Below are 27,475 nucleotides of genomic sequence, written 5' to 3' on the forward strand. Positions count from 1 at the left end.
CGTATCCCATGGCGCCGCCGTCGTTGACTTTCCCGATAATGCAATGAACTGGCACACGCCACGAGATAGTGCCTTCAAATATTGCTTCCAAATGTTCTGAGTTTGTCTCAAGGTTACAAAAACTTAAAACCAGGATAAAGTGGACCGGAGCTCATCAACAGAATGGACAACAATTTTAGTAAGTATTGATTCACTAACTATTAAATTGTTATTGTTGTTGTCGTCTTCGGCCCGAAAATCGGTTTGCTAGCTTTCACCACGACAGTCTATCCTGTGCAACTCTCTTAATCTCTACTGACTGCCGTCAATCCTTAGTCTTCCTCTATACTTGTCATCCTTTACAAATGGCTCAAATGGCTCTTAGCACTATGGGACTTAACATCTGAGGTCATCAGTCCCCTAAAACTTAGAACTACTTAAACCTAACTAACCTAAAGACATCACACACATCCATGCCCGAGGCAGGATTCGAACCTGCGACCGTAGCGGTCGCGCGGTTCCGCACTGAAGCGCCTACATCGGCCACATCGGCCAAATCGGCCGGCCTCATCCTTTACACCTCCATCTGTTACTGGATTGACGATTCCTTGGTGTCTTAGGATATTTCCTACTAACCGATCCCTTCTTTTAGTCAAATTCGGCCATAATTTTATTTTCTTTCGGCGATTGGATTCAGTACATCTTCGCCAGGGATGCATCTTCAGTACATTTCACTAGCGATGCCCAAAAATATTGAAAGTGTTGTCTGTTCAGTATTGTGATGCTTTGAGGTGAGTATCCATGACAAAATTCGGTCTTGGTCTAAAATTGGTGATTCGTGGAAAATAAAACCAGTTACAATGTATCTGTACTCTACTGTTGCAGCTGGTGTCTAAACATATAATTCCAAATCTCACACAAATGTGCATGTATTTAATTAAATACGCTACTGGCCATAAAATTTGCTACACCAAGAAGAACTGCAAATGATAAACGGGAATTCATTATACTGGAACTGACATGTGATTACATTTTCACGCAATTTGGGTGCATAGATCCTGTGAAATCAGTACTCAGAACAACCACCTCTGGCCGTAATAACGGCCTTGATACGCCTGGGCATTGAGTCTAACAGAGCTTGAATGGCGTGTACAGGTACAGCTGCCCATGCAGCTTCAACACGATACCACAGATCATCAAGAGTAGTGACTGGCGTATTGTGACGAGCCAGTTGCTCGGCCACCATTGACCAGACGTTTCCAATTGGTGAGAGATCTGGAGAATGTGCTGGCCAGGGCAGCAGTCGAACATTTTCTGTATCCAGAAAGGCCCGTACAGAACCTGCAACATGCGGTCGTGCATTATCCTGCTGAAATGTGGGGTTTCGCAGAGATCGAATGATTTTTTTTTTTTTTTTTTTTGTCATCAGTCTACTGACTGGTTTGATGCGGCCCGCCACGAATTCATTTCCTGTGCTAACCTCTTCATCTCAGAGTAGCACATGCAACCTACGTCCTCAATTATTTGCTTGACGTATTCCAATCTCTGTCTTCCTCTACAGTTTTTGCCCTCTACAGCTCCCCCTAGTACCATGGAAGTCATTGCCTCATGTCTTAGCAGATGTCCTATCATCCTGTCCCTTCTCCTTATCAGTGTTTTCCACATATTCCTTTCCTCTCCGATTCTGCGTAGAACCTCCTCATTCCTTACCTTATCAGTCCACCTAATTTTCAACATTAGTCTATAGCACCACATCTCAAATGCTTCGATTCTCTTCTGTTCCGGTTTTCCCACAGTCAATGCCCGTATCTCGTGGTCGTGCGGTAGCGTTCTCGCTTCCCACGCCCGGGTTCCCGGTTTCGATTCCCGGCGGGGTCAGGGATTTTCTCTGCCTCGTGATGGCTAGGTGTTGTGTGATGTCCTTAGGTTAGTTAGGTTTAAGTAGTTCTAAGTTCTAGGGGACTGATGACCATAGATGTTAAGTCCCAAAGTGCTCAGAGCCATTTGAACCATTTTTGAACAGTCAATGTTTCACTACCATACAATGCTGTACTCCAGACGTACATCCTCAGAAATTTCTTCCTCAAATTAAGGCCGGTATTTGATATTAGTAGACTTCTCTTGGCCAGAAATGCCTTTTTTCCCATAGCGAGTCTGCTTTTGATGTCCTCCTTGCTCCGTCCGTCATTGGTTATTTTACTGCCTAGGTAGCAGAATTCCTTAACTTCATTGACTTCGTGACCATCAATCCTGATGTTAAGTTTCTCGCTGTTATCATTTCTACTACTTCTCATTACCTTCGTCTTTCTCCGATTTACTCTCAAACCATACTGTGTACTCATTAGACTGTTCATTCCGTTCAGCAGATCATTTAATTCTTCTTCACTTTCACTCAGGATAGCAATGTCATCAGCGAATCGTATCATTGATATCTTTTCACCTTGTATTTTAATTCCACTCCTGAACCTTTCGTTTATTTCCATCATTGCTTCCTCGATGTACAGATTGAAGAGTAGGGGCGAAAGGCTACAGCCTTGTCTTACACCCTTCTTAATACGAGCACTTCGTTCTTGATCGTCCACTCTTATTATTCCCTCTTGGTTGTTGCACATATTGTATATGACCCGTCTCTACCTATAGCTTACCCCTACATTTTTCAGAATCTCGAACAGCTTGCACCATTTTATATTGTCGAACGCTTTTTCCAGGTCGACAAATCCTATGAAAGTGTCTTGATTTTTCTTTAGCCTTGCTTCCATTATTAGTCGTAACGTCAGAATTGCCTCTCTCGTCCCTTTACTTTTCCTAAAGCCGAACTGATCGTCACCTAGCGCATTCTCAATTTTCTTTTCCATTCTTCTGTATATTATTCTTGTAAGCAGCTTCGATGCATGGGCTGTTAAGCTGATTGTGCGATAATTCTCGCACTTGTCTGCTCTTGCCGTCTTCGGAATTGTGTGGATGATGCTTTTCCGAAAGTCAGATGGTATATCGCCAGACTCATATATTCTACACACCAACGTGAATAGTCGTTTTGTTGCCACTTCCCCCAATGATTTTAGAAATTCTGATTGAATGTTATCTATCCCTTCTGCCTTATTTGACCGTAAGTCCTCCAAAGCTCTTTTAAATTCCGATTCTAATACTGGATCCCCAATCTCTTCTAAATCGACTCCTGTTTCTTCTTCTATCACATCAGACAAATCTTCACTCTCATAGAAGCTTTCAATGTATTCTTTCCACCTATCTGCTCTCTCCTCTGCATTTAACAGTGGAATTCCTGTTGCACTCTTAATGTTACCACCGTTGCTTTTAATGTCACCAAAGGTTGTTTTGACTTTCCTGTATGCTGAGTCTGTCCTTCCGACAATCATATCTTTTTCGATGTCTTCACACTTTTCCCGCAGCCATTTCGTCTTAGCTTCCCTGTACTTCCTATTTATTTCATTCCTCAGCGACTTGTATTTCTGTATTCCTGATTTTCCCGGAACATGTTTGTACTTCCTCCTTTCATCAATCAACTGAAGTATTTCTTCTGTTACCCATGGTTTCCTCGCAGCTACCTTATTTGTACCTATGTTTTCCTTCCCAACTTCTGTGATGGCCCTTTTTAGAGATGTCCATTCCTCTTCAACTGTACTGCCTACTGCGCTATTCCTTATTGCTGTATCTATAGCGTTAGAGAACTTCAAACGTATCTCGTCATTCCTTAGTACTTCCGTATCCCACTTCTTTGCGTATTGATTCTTCCTGACTAATGTCTTGAACTTCAGCCTACTCTTCATCACTACTATATTGTGATCTGAGTCTATATCTGCTCCTGGGTACGCCTTACAATCCAGTATCTGATTTCGGAATCTCTGTCTGACCGTGATGTAATCTAATTGAAATCTTCCCGTATCTCCCGGCCTTTTCCAAGTATACCTCCTCCTCTTGTGATTCTTGAACAGGGTATTCGCTATTACTAGCTGAAACTTGTTACAGAACTCAATTAGTCTTTCTCCTCTTTCATTACTTGTCCCAAGGCCATATTCTCCTGTAACCTTTTCTTCTACTCCTTCTCCTACAACTACATTTCAGTCGCCCATGACTATTAGATTTTCGTCCCCCTTTACATACTGCATTACCCTTTCAATATCCTCATACACTTTCTCTATCTGTTCATCTTCAGCTTGCGACGTCGGCATGTATACCTGAACTATCGTTGTCGCTGTTGGTCTGCTGTCGATTCTGATTAGAACAACCCGGTCACTGAACTGTTCGCAGTAACACACCCTCTGCCCTACCTTCCTATTCATAACGAATCCTACACCTGTTATACCGTTTTCTGCTGCTGTTGATATTACCCGATACTCATCTGGACAGAAATCCTTGTTTCCTTCCACTTCACTTCACTGACCCCTACTATATCTAGATTGAGCCTTTGCATTTCCCTTTTCAGATTTCCCTACTACGTTCAAGCTTCTGACATTCCACGCCCCGACTCGTAGAACGTTATCCTTTCGTTGATTATTCAATCTTTTTCTCATGGTAACCTCCCCCTTGGCAGTCCCCTCCCGGAGATCCGAATGGGGGACTATTCCGGAATCTTTTGCCAATGGAGAGATCATCATGACACTTCTTCAATTACAGGCCACATGTCCTGTCGATACACGTTACGTGTCTTTAATGCAGTGGTTTCAATTGCCTTCTGCATCCTCATGTCGTTGATCATTGCTGATTCTTCCGCCTTTAGGGGCAATTTCCCACCCCTAGGACAAGAGAGTGCTCTGAACCTCTATCCGCTCCTCCGCCCTCTTTGACAAGGCCGTTGGCAGAATGAGGCTGACTTCTTATGCCGGAAGTCTTCGGCCGCCATAACACATCTGAAATAAAATGTCCAGTGTTCAAAGTGCCGTTAATAAGAACAAGAGGTGACCGAGACGTGTAACCAATGGCACCCCATACCATCACGCCGGATGATACGCCAGTATGGCGATGACGAATACATGCTTCCAATGTGCGTTCATCGCGATGTCACCAAACACGGATGCGACCCTCATGATGCTGTAAACAGAACCTGGATTCATCCAGAAAAGTGACGTTTTGCCATTCGTGCACCCAGATTCGTCGTTGAGTATACCACCGCAGGCGCTCCTGTCTGAGATGCAGCGTCAAGGGTAACCGCAGCCATTGTCTCCGAGCTGATAGTCCATGCTGCTGGAAACGTCGTCGAACTGTTCGTGCAGATGGTTGTTGTCTTGCAAACGTCCCCATCAGTTGACTCAGGGATCGAAACGTGGCTGCACGATCCGTTACAGCCATGTGGATAAGATGCCTGTCATCTCGTCTGATAGTGATACGAGGCCGTTTGTATCCAGCATGGCGTTCCGTTTTACCCTCCTCAACCCACCGATTCCATATTCTCCTAACAGTCATTGGATCTCGACCAACGCGATCAGCAGTGTCGCGATACGATAAACCGTAATCGCGATAGGCTACAATTCGACCTTTATCAAAGTCGGAAACGTGATGGTACGCATTTCTCCTCCATACACGCGGCATCACAACAACGTTTCACCAGGCAACGCCGGCCAACTGCTGTTTGTGTATGAGTAATCGGCTGGAAACTTTCCTCATGTCAGCACGTTGTGGGTGTCGCCACTGGCGCCAACATTGTGTGAATGCTCTGAAAAGCTAATCATTTGCATATCACAGTATCTTCTTCCTGTCGGTTAAATTTCGCGTCTGTAGCATGTCATCTTCGTGGTGTAGCAATTTTAATGGCCAGTAGTGTATTAATTAAGATACGAGTTTAATACACTGAGGAACATCAAAAAATAAATACTAGAGTAATGAAATTTCAGGAATACATTTGTCTACGTAACATATTTAAGTGATTAGTATTGCAAGATTACACGTTAATGTAAGCGCGAGAGGTGAAATGCAAAGGTGAAATGCTGGTACATTAATAACCGGTGTAACCGCCACAGTGTTGAGTACAAGCATGCAAACGTTGCATGGGGGCTTAATTATTTAAATATGAAATGCAAATAATTTTGATTTAGTAGCTGTCTGTTCGGTTACGCTCTCTCGTAAACGGTTGGCCCTGACTAGTATTTGTACGCAATCTGACTGCATAGAATAACAACAAAGAACGAAAGAAAATTTCCGTTAACACAATTAATTAATTAAGTCTCCAGTAACTGTAAAACCTACGAAACCAAAACACAAGTATAACTGTTCTGTGTGTGGAAGTGTGATTCAACGTACCCATCTGGCGCGGTTCTTTTTCAATAACACAAGAAATTTTAAATATCATTTATACTGAAGTAATTAAAGAAAATAGAAATACCATAATTACGCAAGAAAACCAGAATTACACTCTAGCACAAGAACACAAGCCAGATGCTTTGTTGACTGAACCTGTAATGACGCATTATTCAAGACATTGAAATAATGAGAAATAAAGCGAGTTTTGTGCCGACTCCGAAGTGGAACCAGCTTTCATCAGAAAACACAAGAGACCTCCAGCCTGCCCTCTAATGCACTGTCACTTCACCATTGAAGTTAGAGAAGGTGATGGTTTGGGGTCGGTGGATGCATGCTACAGGGCGTCCGTCTCGGAGCTGTCCTTGAAGTAACTGATCTGGAACAGTGTGTTGTGAACTTTGGTGCCAACTGCTGATCACGTTGCTGCTGCAGATGCACTACGATGCGCCAGAGCCATACGCCGAACACTATGGTCTTCCCACTCGGTTGTGCCAAGTGGCAGTCTGGAGCCCGGTCTTCTCGCGACCGTACATTCTGGTGAACAACGCTGCCGGCAATCCTGTACAGTGGCTAGTATTTCTACAGTAACTCAAAAGCAACGTCCAGCTTCTTGTAGACCTGTTACACGCCGCCTTCGAACTCATTGGGATGTTAATAAGAGCGTCTTTGTCTCCTTGAAGGCATTCTTACTAACATCAGTTCAAGACGTCAAAGATAACTCTCACGATCGTTACAGAGCGTGTTAAAAGCAAACCTGGCTATCGTCCTCAGAGAGACGCTACTAGCACCAATCTTAAGCGACTAGCGTGAAATCTGAGTAGACTTTATCTTTCAGTTAGTGAAACACATATACTAACTTTCATTTCTGTAGCACTTTAATTCTCGGTGTTATGATTTTTTTCCGTCGGTGTATACTATTTTCACTCAGTAAGTTCTATGGCGCCGTACTGTCTAAAACATCGAACTAAAGAGGGTATAGAATACTTTGCCACTGGTAAGTATGTCACTAAAATTAATTGCTAGAGGACTTCTTATGGCGGCTAAAAGTTCCGGCGTAAGAAGTCACCCTCATTCAGCCAACAGCCATGCCAAAGAGAGCGGTGGAGCGGACAGAGGTACAGGGCACTCTCTTGTTCTTGGGCTGGGAAACTGCATCTAACGACGGAAGAATCAGCAATGATCAACAGCATGAGGATGCAGAAGGGAATGGAAACCACTGCACTAAAGACACTTAGAGTGTATCCACAGGACACATGGTGTGTAACTGAAAAAGTATATGATGATCTCTCCATTGGCAAAAGATTCCGGAATAGTCTCCCTCTCGAATCTCCGGGAGGGGCTGCCAAGGGGGAGGTGACCATGAGAAAAAGACTGAATAAGCAACGAAAGGATAACGTTCTACGAGTCGGAGAGGCTAATGTCAGAAGTTTTAATGTGGTAGGGAGCTAGAAAATCTAGATATAGTGGGGCCAGCGGAGTGAAATGGAGAGAAAACAAGTATTTCTGACCTGAGGAGTATAGAGTAATATCAACAGCAACAAAAAATGGTATGACGGGAGTAGGAGTCGTTATGAATAGGAATGTAGGACAGAGAGTGAGTTACTGTGAACAGTCCAGTGATAGGATTGTTCGCACCAGAATCGACATCAAACGAACACCGACAACGATATCAGTACGTAACGAGAGATGAACATGTAATTGTCACGGGGCTTGAACGCGATTATAGGGAAGGAGTGGAAGAAAGTGTTACTAGGAATGACAGAAGAGAAAGAGTAATCCAGTTCTACAATGAACTTCAGCTAGTAGTAACGAATAATCTGTCCAAGAATCACAAGAGGAGGAATTGTGTTTGGGAAAAGCCGAGAGACACGGGAAGATTTCAGTTAGATTACATCATGGTCAGGCAGAGAGTCAGAAGTCAGATATTGGATTGTAAGGCGTATCCAGGAGCAGATAATCGCTCAAATCACCATTTAGTAGTGATGACGAGTAGGCCGAAGTTTAAGAGACTAGTCAGAAAAAAATCAGTGCCCAAAGAAGTGGGATACAGGAGTGCTAAGAAATGAGTAGATGCACTTCATGATCTCTAAGACTATAGACACTGCGATAGTAGTATCTCAGTAGGCAGTTCTGTTGAAGACGAATAAATACCTCTAAAAAGGGTAATCACAGAAGCTGGAAAGAAAAACATAGGTGCAAAGAAGGTACCTGCAAAGAAATTATGGGTAACAAGAAATACTCCAACTGACTGATGAAAGAAGGAAGTACAAAAATGTTCAGAGAAATTCAGGAATGCAAATGTACAATTGAAAACGTCTGGTGAATGGTGACCTAGCAACTGGCTCGTCACAATACGCCAGTCACTACTCTTGATGAACTGTGGTATCGTGTTGAAGCTGCATGGGCAGCTGTACCTGTGCACGCCATCCAAGCTCTGTCTGACTCAGTGCCCAGGCGTATCAAGGCCGTTATTACGGCCAGTGGTGGTTGTTCTGGGTACTGATTGCGTGAAAATGTAATCACATAGCCGGCCGGAGTGGCCGAGCGGCTCTAGGCGCTTCAGTCCGGAACCGCGCTGCTGCTACGGTCGCACGTTCGAATCCTGCCTCGGGCATGGCTGTGTGGCTTAGGTTCGTTAGGTTTAAGTAGTTCTAAGTTCTAGGGGACTGATAACCTCTGAAGTTAAGTCCCATAGCGCTCAGAGCCATCTGAACCATTTTCATGTGTTTGCAGGTTACCAAAATTTCAACTACTGACTTGGTCGCCTTCCCACGCCCTGCGACATTTGGTGTTATGTCCGCTCTCTGCCAGAGTTCCAACTAGCTCTTTTTTTCTTACCAGTCAACTCATACCCATGGTGGTAGAGTCGGCCTTTGTAGAATTTTTGGCTTTCCAGCCAAAATAAAACACAGGGAGCTGGGAGTGTGGCAAGAGGTTCCCTGGTGGGTAAAAGGTTAAAGATAACTAGTTTCTTTGTTTAGTAGCCAAGGGAAACCGCCCCCCCCCCCTTCCAAGCTCCCCCATTGTTGAACTCTTCGATCGCAGCCAAGGCACTGGAACTAGTTCTAATTTATGTAAGTCTGCAGGCTTTCGTGGTCGGATGTCACTGAAGTTAAAGTAAGAACACTCTAGCAGTAGTAGACACCAGAAGATCCTGAGGAAGATCCCAACAGAAGGGTCGAAACGTCGATCATTTTAGAAGAAACATGACGCGGCCTAATAACCCAGAAGATTTTAACTTTAGTTCTAATTTATTTCGGGGACAAATTAAATACGTAGAACGTGTGTGTGTGTGTGTGTGTGTGTGCGAGTGAGTACCCGCGCATTTGCAAGTGTGTGAAGTATTGTTGATACTGCAGTACTCTTTATCGCAAAGTTCGTTCCTCGGCTCCCGCTTTGCCCTCAGATACCGTTAAGCCGTGAAATGTACATTCTTTCAGTTATTTTGGACCCTGGTAGATGAGATGAGTGCCGAAATCTAAATAGACTGACTGCCGGCTTCTAAGCCTTTGTTGAAATTGAAAACTGACGGAAAAAAACCTAGCCGCCTCCAGTCACAAATCGTGATTTTATTTCAATGCACGATGCATTTCGAGCACTGGGGACTCATCTTCAGGTCTTTGATCAATCTAAATCATTTTTCAAATTTAGGATACTATTCGTCCCGTTGCGATTACATAGATGTAATGACAATATGGCACATTGTGAATACATGTTTTTATAAAGCTAAGACAACGTCGAAAAATGACTTACTGTTTCCAGTAGTGGTTACATGGTTTTGACACACAAAGTGAGTAGTCATATTTATGTACAAATGCACACCTTTCGTCTTACAGCACACTTGTAAATACAATTCAAAACAAGTAAATGAATATCAACGTATAAAAATGCTAACTTTCTACATATACACAGGTATTGTTATTTAAAAGAAGACACAAAAATGTTACATTACAAATTATATATAGAGCAGTTATCTATATAAATATCAGATGTGACTATATGTTATGGAACGGTTGGGCTGTTAAATATTTGTTTCTTGAGGAAAGAAATAACTTTTGAGCTCTCTGAAAAAACTTCGGCTGTTTAACCCTGTTCATGTTTTCAGAAGATTTCTCTTTGTATAACATTATTTCTAATTTGTCTGGTACATCAAGTTTTCTACCATTACTTTCCGTGTGGAATAAAGTTAGACTGTTGTGGATGTCACTTAGTCTGTATCTATTGTGGTACATGTGGTTAGCTGTTGTGGGTTTGTCAAAGTATTGTGTGTCCTTTGTAGTGTGTATGGAACGTTCTTCCTGTTTTCCCTATGTAATTTTGAAAGGCAACTGTTGGACTATAATTTATATATTCCACTATGTTCTGTTTTTCAGTTGTTTATGCTTACTGTGTGGGGGAAGTGATGTCTAAGTTTGTTGTTTATGGAGAAATATATTTTTATATTGGTATTTCTGAATAAGTTAGCATTTTTTGTCATGCTGTGCCTAAATAGGGAATGCTTGTGATAATTTGCATTATTTTACCTGTAGTGTTCTTATAACTGATGTTGGCCTGTATTTCGTTGGATAGTTTGTCAGTTGATTTTTCTGAATACCCATTGTTTATTGCAGTTGCTTTGGTGCTGGCCGGTGTGGTCGAGCGGTTCTAGGCACTTCAGTCTGGAACCTCGTGACCGCTACGGTCGCAGGTTCGAATCATGCCTCGGGCATGGATGTGTGTGATGTCCTTAGGTTAGTTAGGTTTAAGTAGTTCTAAGTTCTAGAGGAGTGATGACTTCAGATGTTAAGTCCCATAGTGCTCAGAGCCATTTGATCCATTTAGTTGCTTTGGTGTGTCTATTTCTTGCTTTAGTGCTTCGAATTTTAAAGGTGATTTTTGTGCTCTGTCCAACATGGATGTAAATGCAGCATACTTGTGTGTGTTTGGATGGTGTGATGAGTCATGTGGTGTGATATCAGTGTAGGTTGGTTTCCGGTAAATGTAAGAATATGTTCTCGCTGTTCATTAACAACTGTGAGGTCTAAGAAATTTATGGACCGTTGTTGTTTTTTATTTTACGAAAGTATTACAGTCAGGGAAGCAACACTTGACAGCAACGGATAAAACTAAGAAAACTGCCAGAAAGGACACAGTCCAGGTCACTGTGTACAGTGATTTAGATCGAATGTGACAATCCAGAAGTAAACGTGTTTCATGCAATTGTTGGAATAGCACGTAGTTTTCTCTGCGAAGAGAAATGGGTGAAACATACGACTGGACATGTATACCTGGACACGTTCGGGACTATTACTTAATATCAAAGACAACTCGCATTAGAGGTGGGAAAATTGCTCAGTCTCCAACGTTTCAAAATACGTAGGCCCACTGATAACCTAATAAACTGTTGTAAGATTGAAGAATAGAGCGAATATCGGCACCAGGTAATCTTTTCAACAGTTGACCACCCAACTCGCCGGATATCTCTGTTCACGATTTCTTCCTACGGGGATTTCTCAATGACAGTGGTCACATTTCTTCACTTCCAAACATGACGTTCGTATGATTGAGAATGTATAGTATCACAGCCATCGAGTAAAATCACAGCAGGGCTTGCAGAAAACGACACTAACATTTCTACGTGTGTCGTGTTACACACGGGGATCACACTGAATGCATCAAAGTGCTATGTGGTAACTTAGAATTTCCATCGTTTAGCCGGTGGTAATATTAGGTATTCTTGTTGAATGTCTTTGAAACTATAGTTTCGGAAACATTGCAATAATTCGTGCCCCAGCTCAGGAGAATTCTGTAAACCTCCAGGATTCGTACTGAAGAAATAAACGAACCTCGAATACCCGTATGACTTCCTGATGCAGATTTTCCGTGGTTTCTCTCAGTCACTGCGACGAAGCTGAAATGAATTCCTAAAAACACTATGACCAACTATCTTTCCCATTCTTGACCAGTTCCAGGTCGTACCCTGTCTAATGATTTAGACGTTGGAAAATATTCGAAAGATCTATGGGGCCCATGGTTTCCATTCACTATGTGTCTCTAAACGTTTCTATTGGTTTGTGTTTGGAGATTGTTTCACGGTTAACGAACTTTCATAAAACTGCTGAATCTGCGATTGACTGTAATAGTTGTAGATAATGAACCTACGTAGAGTACAATGTAAGATTCGATCCTGTCCTAAGCTACGTTACCTGCAGTAACTTCAGGCCAGCAGAAACTCGCGCTCTGGAGCGTAGAACGTGGCGGCGATTACATCACAAGAGGCGCGACCTCGGCCATGAGTTCGTAGTAAGCCGCTCAGCAGCAAGATAACGCTGACCCCATGACCCATGCGAAGTCTCCTCGACCTAAAGAACAACGAGAATAAGAGACCACACATGATGGAGGGTTTTAACTTTTATCATTTCATTGCCTAAACAACAAACCTGCATAAAAACTGTTCACATGAACCGACGCACAACAAAAAATCACAGACTCTTCATGTATCTGGAGCAGTCTTCAACGAAACGAAAATAAATTTTAAGTTCACCCAGATAAATATTTATTCAAACTACACGAGAAAAGTCAAGGTTTTGCAAGATGCGTCCAAATGTCCAGTGTTTGTAACGATAGTTAAATGGCAACGTTGTTAAAAAAAAGTGTGCGACTGAATGGACACATACAGCGTAAAGAGTCGCGTAGCGTTGTACTCCATGAGGACAACAAAATGTGTAAGCATTAGCGCGTACTTCTCAAGCGTTATTGAGAAAATCGTAATATAATTAAGATCGTCCAATATAAACCTGTGCGTGGCCATTTTTACCACGAAGCGGCAGCAGCCGAGTGGTTAGCGTTCAAGCCCCGTAATTTTATTTTCAAGACAGTCATTTCTTTACTATTTATATTACAATTGATATAAAGGGGCCGGCCGCAGTGGCCGTGCGCTTCTAGGCGCTACAGTCTGGAACCGCGAGACCGCTACGGTCGCAGGTTCGAATCCTGCCTCGGGCATGGATGTGTGTGATGTCCTTAGGTTAGTTAGGTTTAAGTAGTTCTAAGTTCTAGGGGACTGATGACCTCAGTAGTTAAGTCCCATAGTGCTCAGAGCCATTTGAACCTTTTTTTGATATAAAGGGAAAAATACGTGTGATCGGATGAACTTTTATTAAATTTACAATGTTATTTGTCTACAAATTTTTACTATCACAAATAATATAATATTCATAACTATCGACTAGTAAACGACCAGATGCATCAAGTGATACTGAAAATATATGGTTGTCTGTGTCTTCAAATTTTTTCGTACTTAATCGAAAGAGAACGAGAAATTGCTTCTCTTGAAGACGCTATTAAAATACAGTCGATACTGCAAGACCAATTATCATCGCCGATATTTAGGGAAATGCTTCGTTATGCATGGATTGCTTCCAAATCATCGTCTGAAAGAGAGGTTTTTGAATATGGTAACGAGGTTTGTTTTACCATGGAAAACCTCAAAAGACCTTGCGTATCCGGAAACATAGCATTTATTCAATGCAGCTGGTGACGCTTAACTTCATGTTTTCCATGTTTTTACGAAAAATACCATCTTGCAACTTGTACTTGTAATGTCGAAAGCGATGATTAATTGCACATATTTCGAAAGCCGTCTGTGCCGCTCAAAACTTGGAGGTATCACGTCGTTTCGGGCTCGTTCCAGGTATAACGGATTTCTCAAATCACAGACAAGCATACATTTTCAGTATGACTTTATGCATTTTATGCACATTGTAAATTTAGTAAAAGTTCATCCGATTACACGAACTTTTCCCATTATATCAATTGTTATATAAATAGTAAAGAAATTGACTGTGTTAGAAATAAAAAACGGAACTCGATCCAGCGATTACAGGGCTTGAACGCTAACCTCTCGGCTGCGCAGCTTCTTGATAAGAATGGCCGCGCACAGGAATATATTTGACGACCGAAATTATATTGCGATTTTCTCAATAACGCTTGAGATGTACGCGCTACTGCTTACACATTTTGTTGTCCTTATGGAGTACTACGAGTGTACGAAGTTTGAAGTAAATCCACGTTCCAAACGTCGTGGCCTCCCCTTGTAAGTTGAAAATTTGCTACAGGCATTCAAGCGCAAGGGCGTGAGGCCCCTGCATTAGTGCAATGGCGCAACGCATAAACATCATATTTTGTTATAAAAGGCGCAAAAACAGTGACAGAGACGCAAGCACTATTGAAGCAAGTGAACAGAACTAGTGCCGTGTGCGGAAAATAACTAGCTCAAGAACCTTCAGGACTGAGAGTAAAGGAAAATGTCGGTTTGACCATTAACAAGTATAATCCCAGTGCTTAAGATGTTGGTACAGGCTCTCAGACTAATATAGGAGAAATTTCTGATTAGCGTGTAGGGTATTAGCAGCAAATACTTAGGTAAGAAGATTATCTGGTTACAGAACGCAGATCTTCACGGTCGGAAATGTTGCTATTATGAAAATTTCCAGGGCTGTTTTGCTGCGGTCGAATGATTTCGTAATGAACTCAGTGCTTCGTTCCTTTTTGGGCAGCACATCTTAAAAAGGATTTCGATTCATAATCCGCAGTAGATCTGGAGCGCTGCTTGCTAAAATTTATTTCGTTGCGGGGTGCGTTATGATAATATTTGTTTCCTATGTGCACTAGACAGATTGTACTTGTGTACACAAAGCAAAAAGGATGTAAACTATTGAAAATTTCATTGTTAATTATGACCGAGCTCCATCTTTATCCTGTACCATCATCAGAGTGGCTGAGTGTTTATACCACCAATAGGAAAGGTAACGTCGATTGTCGTTGCTACAATTTATCGTGGAAAATGAAGACAAATAAGTTTTATTCGTGTTTTCTGATATTATTCTCCGAAAATTGTAGGTGCTTGGTAATATATTTTGTGTATAACAATTTCCTCGACTGCGCAGACCTGACTTTATTTATTTTTCACTGCCATCTTCTCAACGTAGAAGCTTCTGCAGGAAAGGTGAATATTTGATATACAGTCTGCTCCACTAGAAAGTGTACGACATAATGTTAAAGGTAACGTCGGCACCGACATCTGTGGTAGTGGTCTCGAGTCTGCACGCAATGCGCTTTTGAACAGTGTGTAGATAAACAGTGTGAGGGTTGAATGTTTTTTTTGCCGGTTGCAGTTTTGGCTATTTGCGCTTATTTACAGCCAATTTAAACGCTAAAAATGTGAAATGTTTATCTAAAATGCCGTCTGAGGTCCATTAAGAAGCTGTGTGGTTCGAACGAGGCAAACCGTGTGCTTCAGGAGCAGCCGTCTCTGTACAGTGTGTAAACAAGACAATGGGGTGTCTACGATTGATTGGTCTGCAAAGTCTCCGGATGCAAATCTGATCGCAAATGTTTGGTCGTATATTAAGATGAAGCATAAAGAAAAGCCAATATATACTTTGAAACAGCTGTCATTAAAATCAGCATTATATGGAGATCATTACCGAGAGAATTTGCAGAAAATCTCGTGGAAAGCATGCCAAAAAGATGCCAAGCTATAATCGATAATGACTGCGATTGGGTTAGATAATAGTGCAAATAGAAACAACATATAATTCCATATAATCATATGTTTATAATAGTGTCTTTTATTTCATACAGATAACGGCGAAAACTTTCTGGTGGAACTGACTGTACGAGCAGTTATCTAAGCACATTACAGAAAATCTTTAGAATTTGTTCAGTTTTCATCGGATAGGACCACATAGCCGTCTGGATTCTTCAACTGGATGTGCGAAATGGAGGAGGAGGAGATTAGTGTTTAACGTCCCGTCGACAACGAGGTCATTAGAGACGGAGCGCAAGCTCGGGTGAGGGAAGGATGGGGAAGGAAATCGGCCGTGCCCATTCAAAGGAACTATCCCGGCATTTGCCTGAAGCGATTTAGGGAAATCACGGAAAACCTAAATCAGGATGGCCGGAGACGGGACTGAACCGTCGTCCTCCCGAATGCGAGTCCAGTGTGCTAACCACTGTGCCACCTCGCTCGGTGTGCGCAATGGCCCGATAATAATCTACGTAAACATTTCAGGCAGATTTAGAAAATAGGTTTTCTCTACATGTTCTGAGGGATGTGATTAATAATACCTTAACTAAATCAATCTCAGTAATATCTTGTACGTAGTCTGCTTGTATATTGAGTTTCCAATATCTGTATCTACGTATGTACATATTCAGTTATGCAGAACACAGTGCACGGTGAATGGTACTTCGCACCAACACTGTCTTGTCCTAAATGCAGTGCCTTATCACGTACGGTATCGGACGTGGGAAAAGTTACGCCTCCGTGTGCACCCCAATGCTCTTATTGCATTCTGATGTTCTCTGTGTAAGACATATTTCTCAGGTAGCAAAATTCTCACACAGTCTACTTAGAAAACAGTTTCTCTAAATTTACCCGACGTACATCTGTTATACTTTCAGCTGTGCTAGTTTCGTTTGAGTCATCTGTTTTCTGACTGGTTTGATGCGGCCCGCCACAAATTCCTCTCCTGTGCCAACCTCTTCATCTCAGGGTAGCACTTGCACACAACGTTGTCAGTTATCTGCTGGATGTATTCCAGTCTCTGTCTTCCCCTACAACCTTTACTCTCTTCAGCTCCCTCTAGTTCCAGGAGGGTATTCCCTGACGACTTAACACATTTTTTATCATCGTCTCCATTTATCTCGTCAGTGTTTTCTATATGTTCCTTTCTTCGCTGATTCTGCTGAGAACCTCCTCATTCTTTATCACTCCACCTAATTTTCAACATCCTTGCATAGCGCCACATCTTCAGCGCTTCGATGTTCTTCTTCAGTTTTCTCATAGTTTATGAGTCATTACCACCCTATGTGCAGACACGCCGTGGCATGAAACGTGTGTGGGCAGATTCTATGTAAATCTCTGCACACCGTTCTACACTGCTAGTGGGAAAAATTGATTCTTAGTCTTCCTTTATGATAGTTGTAGGGTTTTTCTTGGAAAGGCGACTTCTCATATCACGAGTGCTGCTCGATTTTCAGTTTAAACAAACTATACCTCTGCAGAATTTTCTGTCCCGCTTCCTTATGTGAGTAGGCAAAATAACTTCAAGGAGATCGTGTCTATATAGTGGAGTTATTTTCAGTTTGTTAAGCGAGTACTTATATGCAGTTACTGAGATTTTATGTAAAATTCGTTCGTATAGAGAATGACTGAGAAGTATTAAATTTGTAAGAATGATGTTGTCAATGACCTACGTAGCGTTGATGGAAAAGGAATTGGACTGGTAAATGTGGCACCCTCCTGGTGGCTATCATTGACAGTGTATTGTAAAGCCATGTAACCAGTTAGTAGTCACTTGGTGAATTACTGTGTGAGCTGGAAGTTACTGCAATTCTTTCACCACTAACAGTGTTACTGGTAGACTGCACAAATCTCTTCCGTTCGGCACTTGTAGGGTTGGCTGCACTGAGTGGAGCCACCCACCATACATCCACAGTATATCTTGGAAATTGGGTGTCAATATATATGATGGAATGTTACTGATCATATTCAAGTCTAGAACAGTAATCTGATGTAATGCATTTCTTACTTATGTTGAAATATCTGTGAAGTTCCATAAAACTTGGCGACCTGCTACTGCTGCAGAGGGTTCCAGTTTAATTCTCTGGGCCGCTCCAGATGTTGGGAGAGCTAATGCTAGGATTATACGTTTTATACCCCTCACGCTGTGAAGCGTATTCCAGTCATTGGTGATGGAGACAATTTACTCGACATTGTCGAAAACATATTGACAGCATGCTGCTGGGGGAGGATCTTTCGTGTAACTGCAAATAAGTACCAACTTATCTCAGTGAAGTTATTTTTGTCTACGCAAATAAAAAAACTGGAGAAGTAAATTCTGCCCACATACGTTTCTTACCTTAGTATTATTTATAACTTATATCTGTATTCCATGTAGTATTAAAGCACTTTGTGGAAAGTAAACACCCCGGTACGTCTGTGTACTGCGTCGCCAGTTGTTCATAAGGCGCACTGCAAAATTTTCAGATAACTTCGTGAAACACCCAGAAATTGCTTCTTGTGACGTAGTGGGTTATATAGGGTGGCGCCTGCTCGGTCTTCAACTTGCAGTACTATGAAAGACGAAAGTGCATGGCTTCAATTCAGCGACTTACTTACCTCACCTTTTACACCCCCCTCCCCCTCCCGCACCCTGCTCTACACCCAAAACATAAATTACTCCTCAATGCAGCCCTACTGCACTAACGCGTGATACGAACATTTAATATTTGTTCTTAACCCACTTCATTCCACAATAAACATTAATTTTATACCATTCAAAAAGTTTTTAATAAACTGCAATTATTCCGCCCCTGCGACGTGGAAACTATTTGTCCTAGAGGAAAAAAGGAATAGCACTTTTTTGTAGGAAATTTGATGTAGTTTAATTTTGCACCGAAAAACATTTTTGATAAAAGCCCGATATTCAAGTTATTAAAGAAAAACGAAAAATGCTAACCTTCATACTAGCCGCCCCCTCTCCCCTCTACCTTCATATTCTACCTGTGAGGATTTTTAGTTTGTTGTTCATGGCACTCCTAACTACAACTATAAAAAATTTGCGACTCTTCAAAGTTTTTCCCCAATTTTCCTTCATTGACTGGACTACTTAGCCGACGTGGACGGATACCCGCAGCCCGCGGACTGCCTTCCGCGGGAGCTGGACTCGACCACAGAGCATAAAAGCAAACAGAGTAACCTTTAAGGGGAAGGGGGGTTGGGTAAGGTGTGTCAAGCTTCCCCAACCCTCTGGGTACCCACAACCATAGAGTTTCTGGTCGCTCCGTGCAGATCGTATAGCACGACACACGGCGAGTGAAATTTCAAGTCATCCCATTTGCCTTAAATTTTTTTTTATGTAGATAAAGCTGCATCCGACTCTGTAGTTAGTTTCTCAGCAAAACTTTTCGTGTAAAAAAAAAAAAAAAAAAAAAAAAAGAACATTGTTTCGTTGTCAGCGCGTGTTTTGCACTATGCAGTCTTTCTCATTCGATTTTGAGGAAACTATTCGCTGTAGGCACACATTGTAGATTGATAATGAAGTTGTTTTCATTATGGCCCATAGTTATTGTGATACTTCAAAGTAACGTACAACACCACTCATACACTGGAGGGAGAAGTAGATTCTAAAGAAAATACGTTAGGCATATTGAAGTTTTTCCGCGACGACCTTGGACCTACGCGCCACACCCACCGCTATTGCTGTCTGCTATGCGGAATGCGGAGCAGCCTCGTGTTGTACTTTTTCGTTTGCTCCCGATACAAACCGAAGCTGGTAATGAAAGAAAAACTTAATGAAATGAAAAGACACCGGGAGTCGCTCACTGTATGTTTTTACGTTCTATGCTGCGTGGTTTCAGGAATCCATGTTGTCGACATACACTACTGGCCGTTAAAATTGCTACACCACGAAGATGACGTGCTACAGACGCGAAATTTAATCGACAGGAAGAAGATGCTGTGATATGCAATTGATTAGCTTTGCAGAGCATTCACACAAGGTTGGCGCCGGAGGCGACATCTTCAGCCTGCTGACATGAGGAAAGTTTCCAACCGATTTCTCATACACAAACAGCAGTTGACCGGCGTTGCCTGGTGAAACGTTGTTGTGATGCCTCGTGCAAGGAGGAGAAATGCGTACCATCACGTTTCCGACTTTGATAAAGGTCGGATTGTAGCCTATCGCGATTGCGGTTTAATGTATCGCGACATTGCTGCTCACGTTGATGGAGATCCAATGACTGTTAGCAGAATATGGAATCGGTGTGTTCAGGAAGGTAATACGGAACGCCGTGCTGGATTCCAACGGCCTCGTATCACTATCAGTCGAGATGACAGGCATCTTATCCGCATGGCTGTAACGGATCGTGCAGCCACGTCTCGATCCCTGAGTCAACAGATGGGGACGTTTGCAAGACAACAACCATCTGCATAAACAGTTCGACGACGTTTGCAGCGGCATGGACTATCACCTCGGAGACCATGGCTGCGGTTACCCTTGACGCTGCAACACAGACGGGAGCGCCTGCGATGGTGTACTCGATGACGAAGCTGGGTGCACGAATGGCAAAACGTGATTTTTTCGGATGAATCCAGGTTCTGTTTACAGCATCATGATGGTTGCATCCGTGTTTGGCGACATCGCGGTGAACGCACATTGGAAGCATGTATTCGTCATCGCTATACTGGCGTATCACCCGGCGTGATGGTATGGGGTGCATTGGTTACACGTCTCGGTCATCTCTTGTTCGAATTGACGGCACTTTGAACAGTGGACGTTACATTTCAGATGTGTTACGACCCGTGGCTCTACCCTTCATTCGATCCCTGCGAAACCCTACATTTCAGCAGGATAATGCACGACCGCATGTTGCAGGTCCTGTAGGGCCTTTCTGGATACAGTAAATGTTCGACTGCTGCCCTGGCCAGCACATTCTCCAGATCTCTCACCAACTGAAAACGTCTGCTCAGTGGTGGCCGAGCAACTGCCTCTACTCTTAATGAACTGTGGTATCGTGTTGAAGCTGCATGGGCAGCTGTACTTGTACACGCCATCCAAGCTCTGTTTGACTCAATGCCGTTATTACGGCCAGAGGTGGTTGTTCTGGGTATTGATTCCTCAGGATCTAGGCACCCAAATTGCGTGAAAATGTAATCACGTGTCAGTTCTAGTATAATATATTTGTCCAATGACCGGCCAGTATCGTATATTATTTTGTTCACAACGTGATTCATGTTATTGAAATTATTCGGTCATTTATTTACAACCTGTTTATTTTACAACTTCCATTTAGCTGAGCAAGCAACGAGTGCTGACTTGTTCCGCTATTGATAGTTTCATTCAGTTGTTTCGAATGACGCCCGAGCGATATAACTGTGCTCCATCAAAATGGAACACGGTTCCTGAACTGTGCTTCATATACATGCGGCAGGTAAAACAAACATACATTCTGTTAACACATTCCTCTACAGAAAACAATCGAAATGAACAATAGGAAAATAAAACTTCCATTACTCTCGAACGGTGGAGCTGTGGTTGTAAGATACAAGAGTAATTTTCGCTTTTGATCTCTTATTCTTTAGCAGGAAAGCACAGAAAATGAAAAAAAAGCTGTTGTGTTACTATTAATAACTGAAGCGAACGTGTAATATATCGGCTATGAATACATTTTTCTACAGAGAAGTGAACGAGTCGCGCGGGGTAGCAGCGTGGTCTCGGGCCCCTTGCCACGGTTCGTGCGGCTGCCCCCGTCGGAGGTTCGAGTCCTCTCTCGGGCATGGGTGTGCATGTTGACCTTAGCGTAACTTACTTTAAGTTAGATTACGTAGTGTCTAAGCCTAGGGACCAATGACGTCAGAAGTTTGATCCCATAGACGCTTACCACACACTGAAGTGCACGAAATTAAAGTAAAACTTGCTTTACGATCTAATAACTGGAGTCAGTGTTTAGGTTACTGTTTAGTATTCTTCTCTCCTTTCTCGTTATCTGTCATTGTTCTAGGAATGTGTGCACGCCATTTTACAATGTCCTCCCTCTCAGCTTGGAATATTTTTATATTTTTTAAAACGAAGCAAAACTTTCCGTTTTTCTTATCGACAAAACTGAACTGCCTTACTTATCAACACTTTTCCATCTCAGGTTACTCCTCGATACGTATATTTGCTCGATGACTGTCCACTGTGACAGACGCCAAGAATACGCAGAAGCAGTAACGCGCTATGGGTATAACCTTACTGCCGGGCCACGTGCGTCAATCGTGTACTGTGGAATATTGTGGTCCGGTCTGTACGTAAACAAAGTCGAGTCTCGCGTGCTGCCGTAAGTAGTTATATTAAACTGAAGAGGTTATAATTTACTTAAAAACTAACAAACCTAAAGGAAACCCGTTAGAAAGGCGAGATGAGGTAGTAAGTAAGACAAGTAAACACAGGGAAAACAGCAGAGAGACTGGTGGTGCTGCGCCAGGCGTGGTAGGTACCAAACGGGGGAAGGGGGGGTGGTGAGGGGTGAGGGGGGGGGGGGCAAGCGCTCTCTAGTCCTGCGCCACAGGAAATGCCTCCTCTGCTTCCTTCTATGCCTTGTGGAACGGATAGCAACCAGCAGGCCGGCTTGTGACATCAGGCGCGGAGCGAGGAGGCGCTGTCTAGACACTGCGGACTTCGTGTCGCCGATGGGGCCATATTGTTGTTGGTTCTTCGTAAGGCAGGTGATAGTATTTCGGGTCATTTCTCAAAATGAAGAAAACCACAAAAATTGCGGTAGCGTTTCTTCGTTTTGTGAAAATGGAGATGTACAACTGAGGTTGCCCTGCGAAGAAAACACTTTGTATTTCTGGTCGGTTGTTGTTCGACGTAAGCCTATTCATTAAGTCATTTTCATTGTGTCAACTCAGTCACCATTTACTGTGCTGGTGCTAGTGATTCCTTGCTTCAGTATTTTTCGGAGGTGACAATGACTGGACACTGAAAAACAGACCAGTGAAGAAGTTGTAGGGATACTGTAATGGGACCTAGCAATAAACGGAAACCGAAGGAAGTTCTCACCAAAACACGTGACTGGCCTGTCCTCAGACCTAATAGTGGCCATCAGTTGAGTGTAGATAGGGAAGAGGCTCTATGTCAGTCCCTTTCATCGTGGACATCTCGCTAGACATCTGTTGCAGGTCGAGCAGGAACTAGGGTTTTCACTTGCTACTAAGTCAATTGTGTGCAGTGAGGAAGTAGATTTGGAGAAAGTAACACCACTGTAGTCAACCGCTGTGTCACAAGTTGTTGGTGATGGAGGGTGCCGCTGACTACCACGGATTCTAAAGGGGTTAGACAGATCACAGTGCAGTCAACTACTCACCAGTGCTAGACGAATAAAAGTCAGTGTGCAGCCGTTTCCACCAGAGCATCAGATACACGTGTACTCCTGAGGGCACAGTACGTCACGCCGCGAAGAGAATACGAGTCGCGTGTGCTCAGGAATGCTGACCACGCGCCTACTGAGCACATAGCAGACGTCAGAGAGAAGGATGTGTGTGCCTAGCGTCCAGCCTTACCCAGGCTGTATGAGTTGTGGGGACGTGGCTCAGAGATCAGAACGGTGTCTCAGAAAATCGTTCCCAGAATGCTTAGCCTCCCACGAACAGCTTCTTCTTCTTCGTCTTTTTCTTTAACCTATCCATTAATGGACTTTGGCGACCACACAGAGCATCTTTATTTCATGAAACGCAGTATGTAGCAGCTGATACACACTTGGCAGTTCTTTCCACTGCTTTATGTTCTCTGACCAAAATATTCTTCTTTGCTCTTTTCTTCGTTTACCCTCGACCGTCCCTTATATTATCAATTCCAGAAATATACCTAGAAAATCACGAAGCAGGCTGCTTAATTCCTTTATACAACAGACAGATTGCCATAATCAGTATTTCGTAATCTTAGTTAAGATCACGTAGGTGCTTCGGTTTTGTAACAAAGGTGTATGGTACTAATTTTTATCCACCTGCAGTTTTTCCTACTTTGCAGTTCGAAATTGGAGACTTCCGCGAACCATCACTTTTTTGTCTTGTCAAATTGCCATCGTGGTTCATCGAATCTTGATAATACAGTATGGAGTAGGACACAAAATCTTATGGATATGATTCGCTCTTTCACCTGACATATCTTATGTGGAGGCTTAATTGCGATAAATTTAAAGTGTGACCCTGAAGTGGAGGTGAATTAAAGATGCCGCCATTATTGAGCGTATTTGCAACACCAAGAGGCATATACATTGCCGATATATTTATATCACATGACTACACAGAAATGAATAAGTAATCCCTAACATGGTTGTTCTTCTTATTACAAATGTTTATTCGCCCAGATCGCACAAAAAGATACAATGATTACTAGTTTCAGCGAAATTAAATAGCTATCTTCAGGTCATTCGTATAGAAAATAATACAGGACCAATCCGTGTTGTAGACTGTTCACATTAATTTGACAAGATTGTAATGTATATAAATGTACAATTACGTAAAATTCTAACGTCAAACTAACATAAAATGGATAAAAATTCAGAGTAGACATACCTTATAGAGACAACATTCCATAGCACCTTCCCTCATCGTACAACTGTCAAAAATAAAATACATAAGACGTATATAAAATGTTTTCATATTGTGTCATTGTTGACAACTGTGAGTAAACTTACGAGGCAATCAAAGGAATACATCGTGTTTTGACACACCACCAGACGACAGCAGTCTTTAACATCACAACATTACGTCTTCGAAATATAATGTAAAGAACTTTATATTTTTCATTTTTTTATATTTTTATGTATGTAAAAATCCATAAAATTAAAAGAATTATATACCTGGTTTTCTAAGTACATACGTCAAAAATTATTACAAAAATATTATTACTGTATCTTATATCAGTGTTATTGCTGTCATCTACATAAAGTGGTAAGCTATTAACACCCCAATAATAAATTCTTGGTCCATAGAGATTCAGAATATGAAACTTTACTACATGCGAATGTAGAGTCTTATATAATAACGTATCTTCAGTGACCAGCTGATGTGTGTTGAGTAGCTCGGGGTCTCGGTCATGGGTAACGTCTTTTATCTGAGTGATGGTCTAGGTTACGATAAGGTTACATACTGACTTATTATACAAAATTTTCGTAGTAATTTCCATCTTTAAAATTAAAAAGAGAGAGAAGGGCTGTAAGATGGAACTATAAAAACACAACAGGTGGCCCGTCATTATCTATGAAACACACTGGTGAACTCTGTTTTAATCTATTACAGCATCTTGCAGCGTAATATCACTATATCGTGGAACAGATAAAATATACAATAAGACTACCAATTCAGTACATAAAAAAGCGCTACAAAGCTTAAATACTAGATTTCAGACCGCATTAATATCGATAAAAGTACCAACTTCGTAGAATATGACGAGTAATAAAAGATACAAGTGGTGTTACCGTTTCACAAAGTGTACTATCTTTACCTCGTTTGACGTGGTCACAATAAAGCAAGCTACTAAATACAACGTAGCTCGAGGTCTAGATTTAACATGACTATGGAATGTCGTCTCTACAAGGTATGTATAATTTGAATTTCTATGCATTTTATGTTGGTTTGACGTTAGAGTTTTCCGCAATTGTACGTTTATATACATTACAGTTGTGTACAATTAATGTAAACAGTCGATAAAATGGAATGGTCCCGAAAAGTAATCAATACAAATTATCTGAAGGTGGCGATTTTATTTCACTGAAACTAGTAATCACTGTGTTTTTTTGAGCGATCTGGGCGAATAAGCGTCTGTAATAAGAAGAGAAACCATAATGAGATTTTCACTCTGCAGCGGAGTGTGCGCTGATATGAAACTTCCTGGCAGATTAAAACTGTGTGCCCGACCGAGACTCGAACTCGAGACCTTTGCCTTTCGCGGGCAAGTGCTCTCCCATCTGAGCTACCGAAGCACGACTCACGCCCCGTACTCACAGCTTTACTTCTGCCAGTATCTCGTCTCCTACCTTCCAAACTTTACAGAAGCTCTCCTGCGCAGGAGAGCTTCTGTAAAGTTTGGAAGGTAGGAGACGAGATACTGGCAGAAGTAAAATAATCGGTGCGAAATTTCTTGATGGCACTGTGACTACTGAATGGTACGTGAAGGCTTTGGGAGGTGATTTTATCTCCATTATCCAAAGTGACCCAGATTTCGACAAGAGGTGGTCATGCAAGACGGAACTCGACCCCATCGAAGCAGGAGAGTGATGTCCTGGAGGAGCACTTTGAGGACCGCATTCCGTCTCTGGGGTACCCAGAAGCCACTGACATGGGTCTCGATTGGCCGCATTATTATCCTTTTTGTGGGACTATATTAAAGACTAGGTGTACAGCAATAACCCCAGAACGATTGCTGAACCGGAAACAGCTATTCAGGGGGTCATCGACAACGTGTATGTTCCGACAACTGAACGGGACATGCAGAATTTCGCCATTTGTCTCCGCCACATCATCGCCATTGGTGCAAGCATATCGAACATGTCATAACCTTCGTTCGAATATCTGTAGTGACGTTTACATATTGAATAAAGTGTGCACACGCCGTAGTTTGTAACTGATTTACGTTTTTTCAATTCAGTACAATAATTGTCACCCTGTACGTATCGTGCAGAACGGGCTTTACACAGAGTATGCAAATTGTAGAACATCCAACATAGAAGATTTTTGCTAATATCTTTGAGTTGTATCACTTGCCGAATGCCACGAACTGAATCTGGAATCTTTTGTGAAATATTACATTGCACGCGTTACGTGCTGCACGTATCTGTTACGTCGTTGGTACGGGGAAGTCCGATATCCACATGCCTTCGTCACGGGGGCCGTTGGACGGACATTGGCAAGCCGGCCACGTTCCTGCGAGACCTCCGCCTCATTCGGCCAGCGAGACAACGGCCAGCGTCGTAACGCTATGGAGGTCAATGTCAGCGGGCTGCTGTAAGTACGGCGGTGGCGCCCAGTGCGGCATCAGTCACCGTACCTGCTCATCTCCCTGACAGCAATATGTACCTCCTCGTAGCGTCGGCTATCGCACTACTCGCAGGGTGCGCCTCTGCGCGGCCAGAAGCGCCTGCGCAGCAGTACGGTGCACCAGACGCGGCTCCGTACCCTCCCTCAGGCTGGCGTCCGGAAGGTCGCCAATTCTTCCTGCCTTCCAGGAGCTCCGGCCTGTACGCGCCGCCGCCACAGCAGTACGGCCCTCCGCCCCCGCCCGCCTCCACGACGACAGAGGCTGCCGAGACCACGACCACCGAGCTGCCCACCACGACGGCTCCCTCAGAAGCGGCTGCCGACGGCTCCCGCGCCCTGGAGTCCGGCGTGTACTACCTGCTGCAGCCGGACGGCCGCCTCCAGCGTATCACCTACGCCCACGGGCCCGCCGCCCCCGCCTCGGCCTCCGCCCCCGCCGCCTCCCCGCTGCTGCCGGAGCGGCTGTCGCTGCCCGCAGACCCCGGCTACCTGGCGCGCTTCCACTACCAGGACCTGCTGCCTCAGGGCGCACCCGTCTTCGCCTACCGGCAGGCCGGCCTCATGCGCATCTTCTGAAAATTGCACCGATTCCCACTGAAATGACTTCATATTTCAGACGCTGCAGCTACCACCACTGTATAGCACTAGACAGCCATTTGTTGGATTTCGCGACAG

The 27,475-nt window shown here is 43.0% G+C and overlaps 1 protein-coding gene across 1 annotated transcript; it reads left to right on the forward strand.

Moving 5' to 3' along the window:
* Positions 1 to 27,475, forward strand: LOC124595133 (velvet complex subunit B-like). Its single transcript, XM_047133730.1, has 2 exons — positions 1 to 178; positions 26,874 to 27,475. Exons 1-2 carry the CDS (start codon positions 163 to 165, stop codon positions 27,374 to 27,376), a joined length of 519 nt encoding a protein of 172 aa, XP_046989686.1. The 5' UTR covers positions 1 to 162; the 3' UTR covers positions 27,377 to 27,475.

The sequence above is a fragment of the Schistocerca americana genome, chromosome 2, assembly GCF_021461395.2.
Source record: "Schistocerca americana isolate TAMUIC-IGC-003095 chromosome 2, iqSchAmer2.1, whole genome shotgun sequence".
Classification (NCBI taxonomy): domain Eukaryota; kingdom Metazoa; phylum Arthropoda; class Insecta; order Orthoptera; family Acrididae; genus Schistocerca; species Schistocerca americana.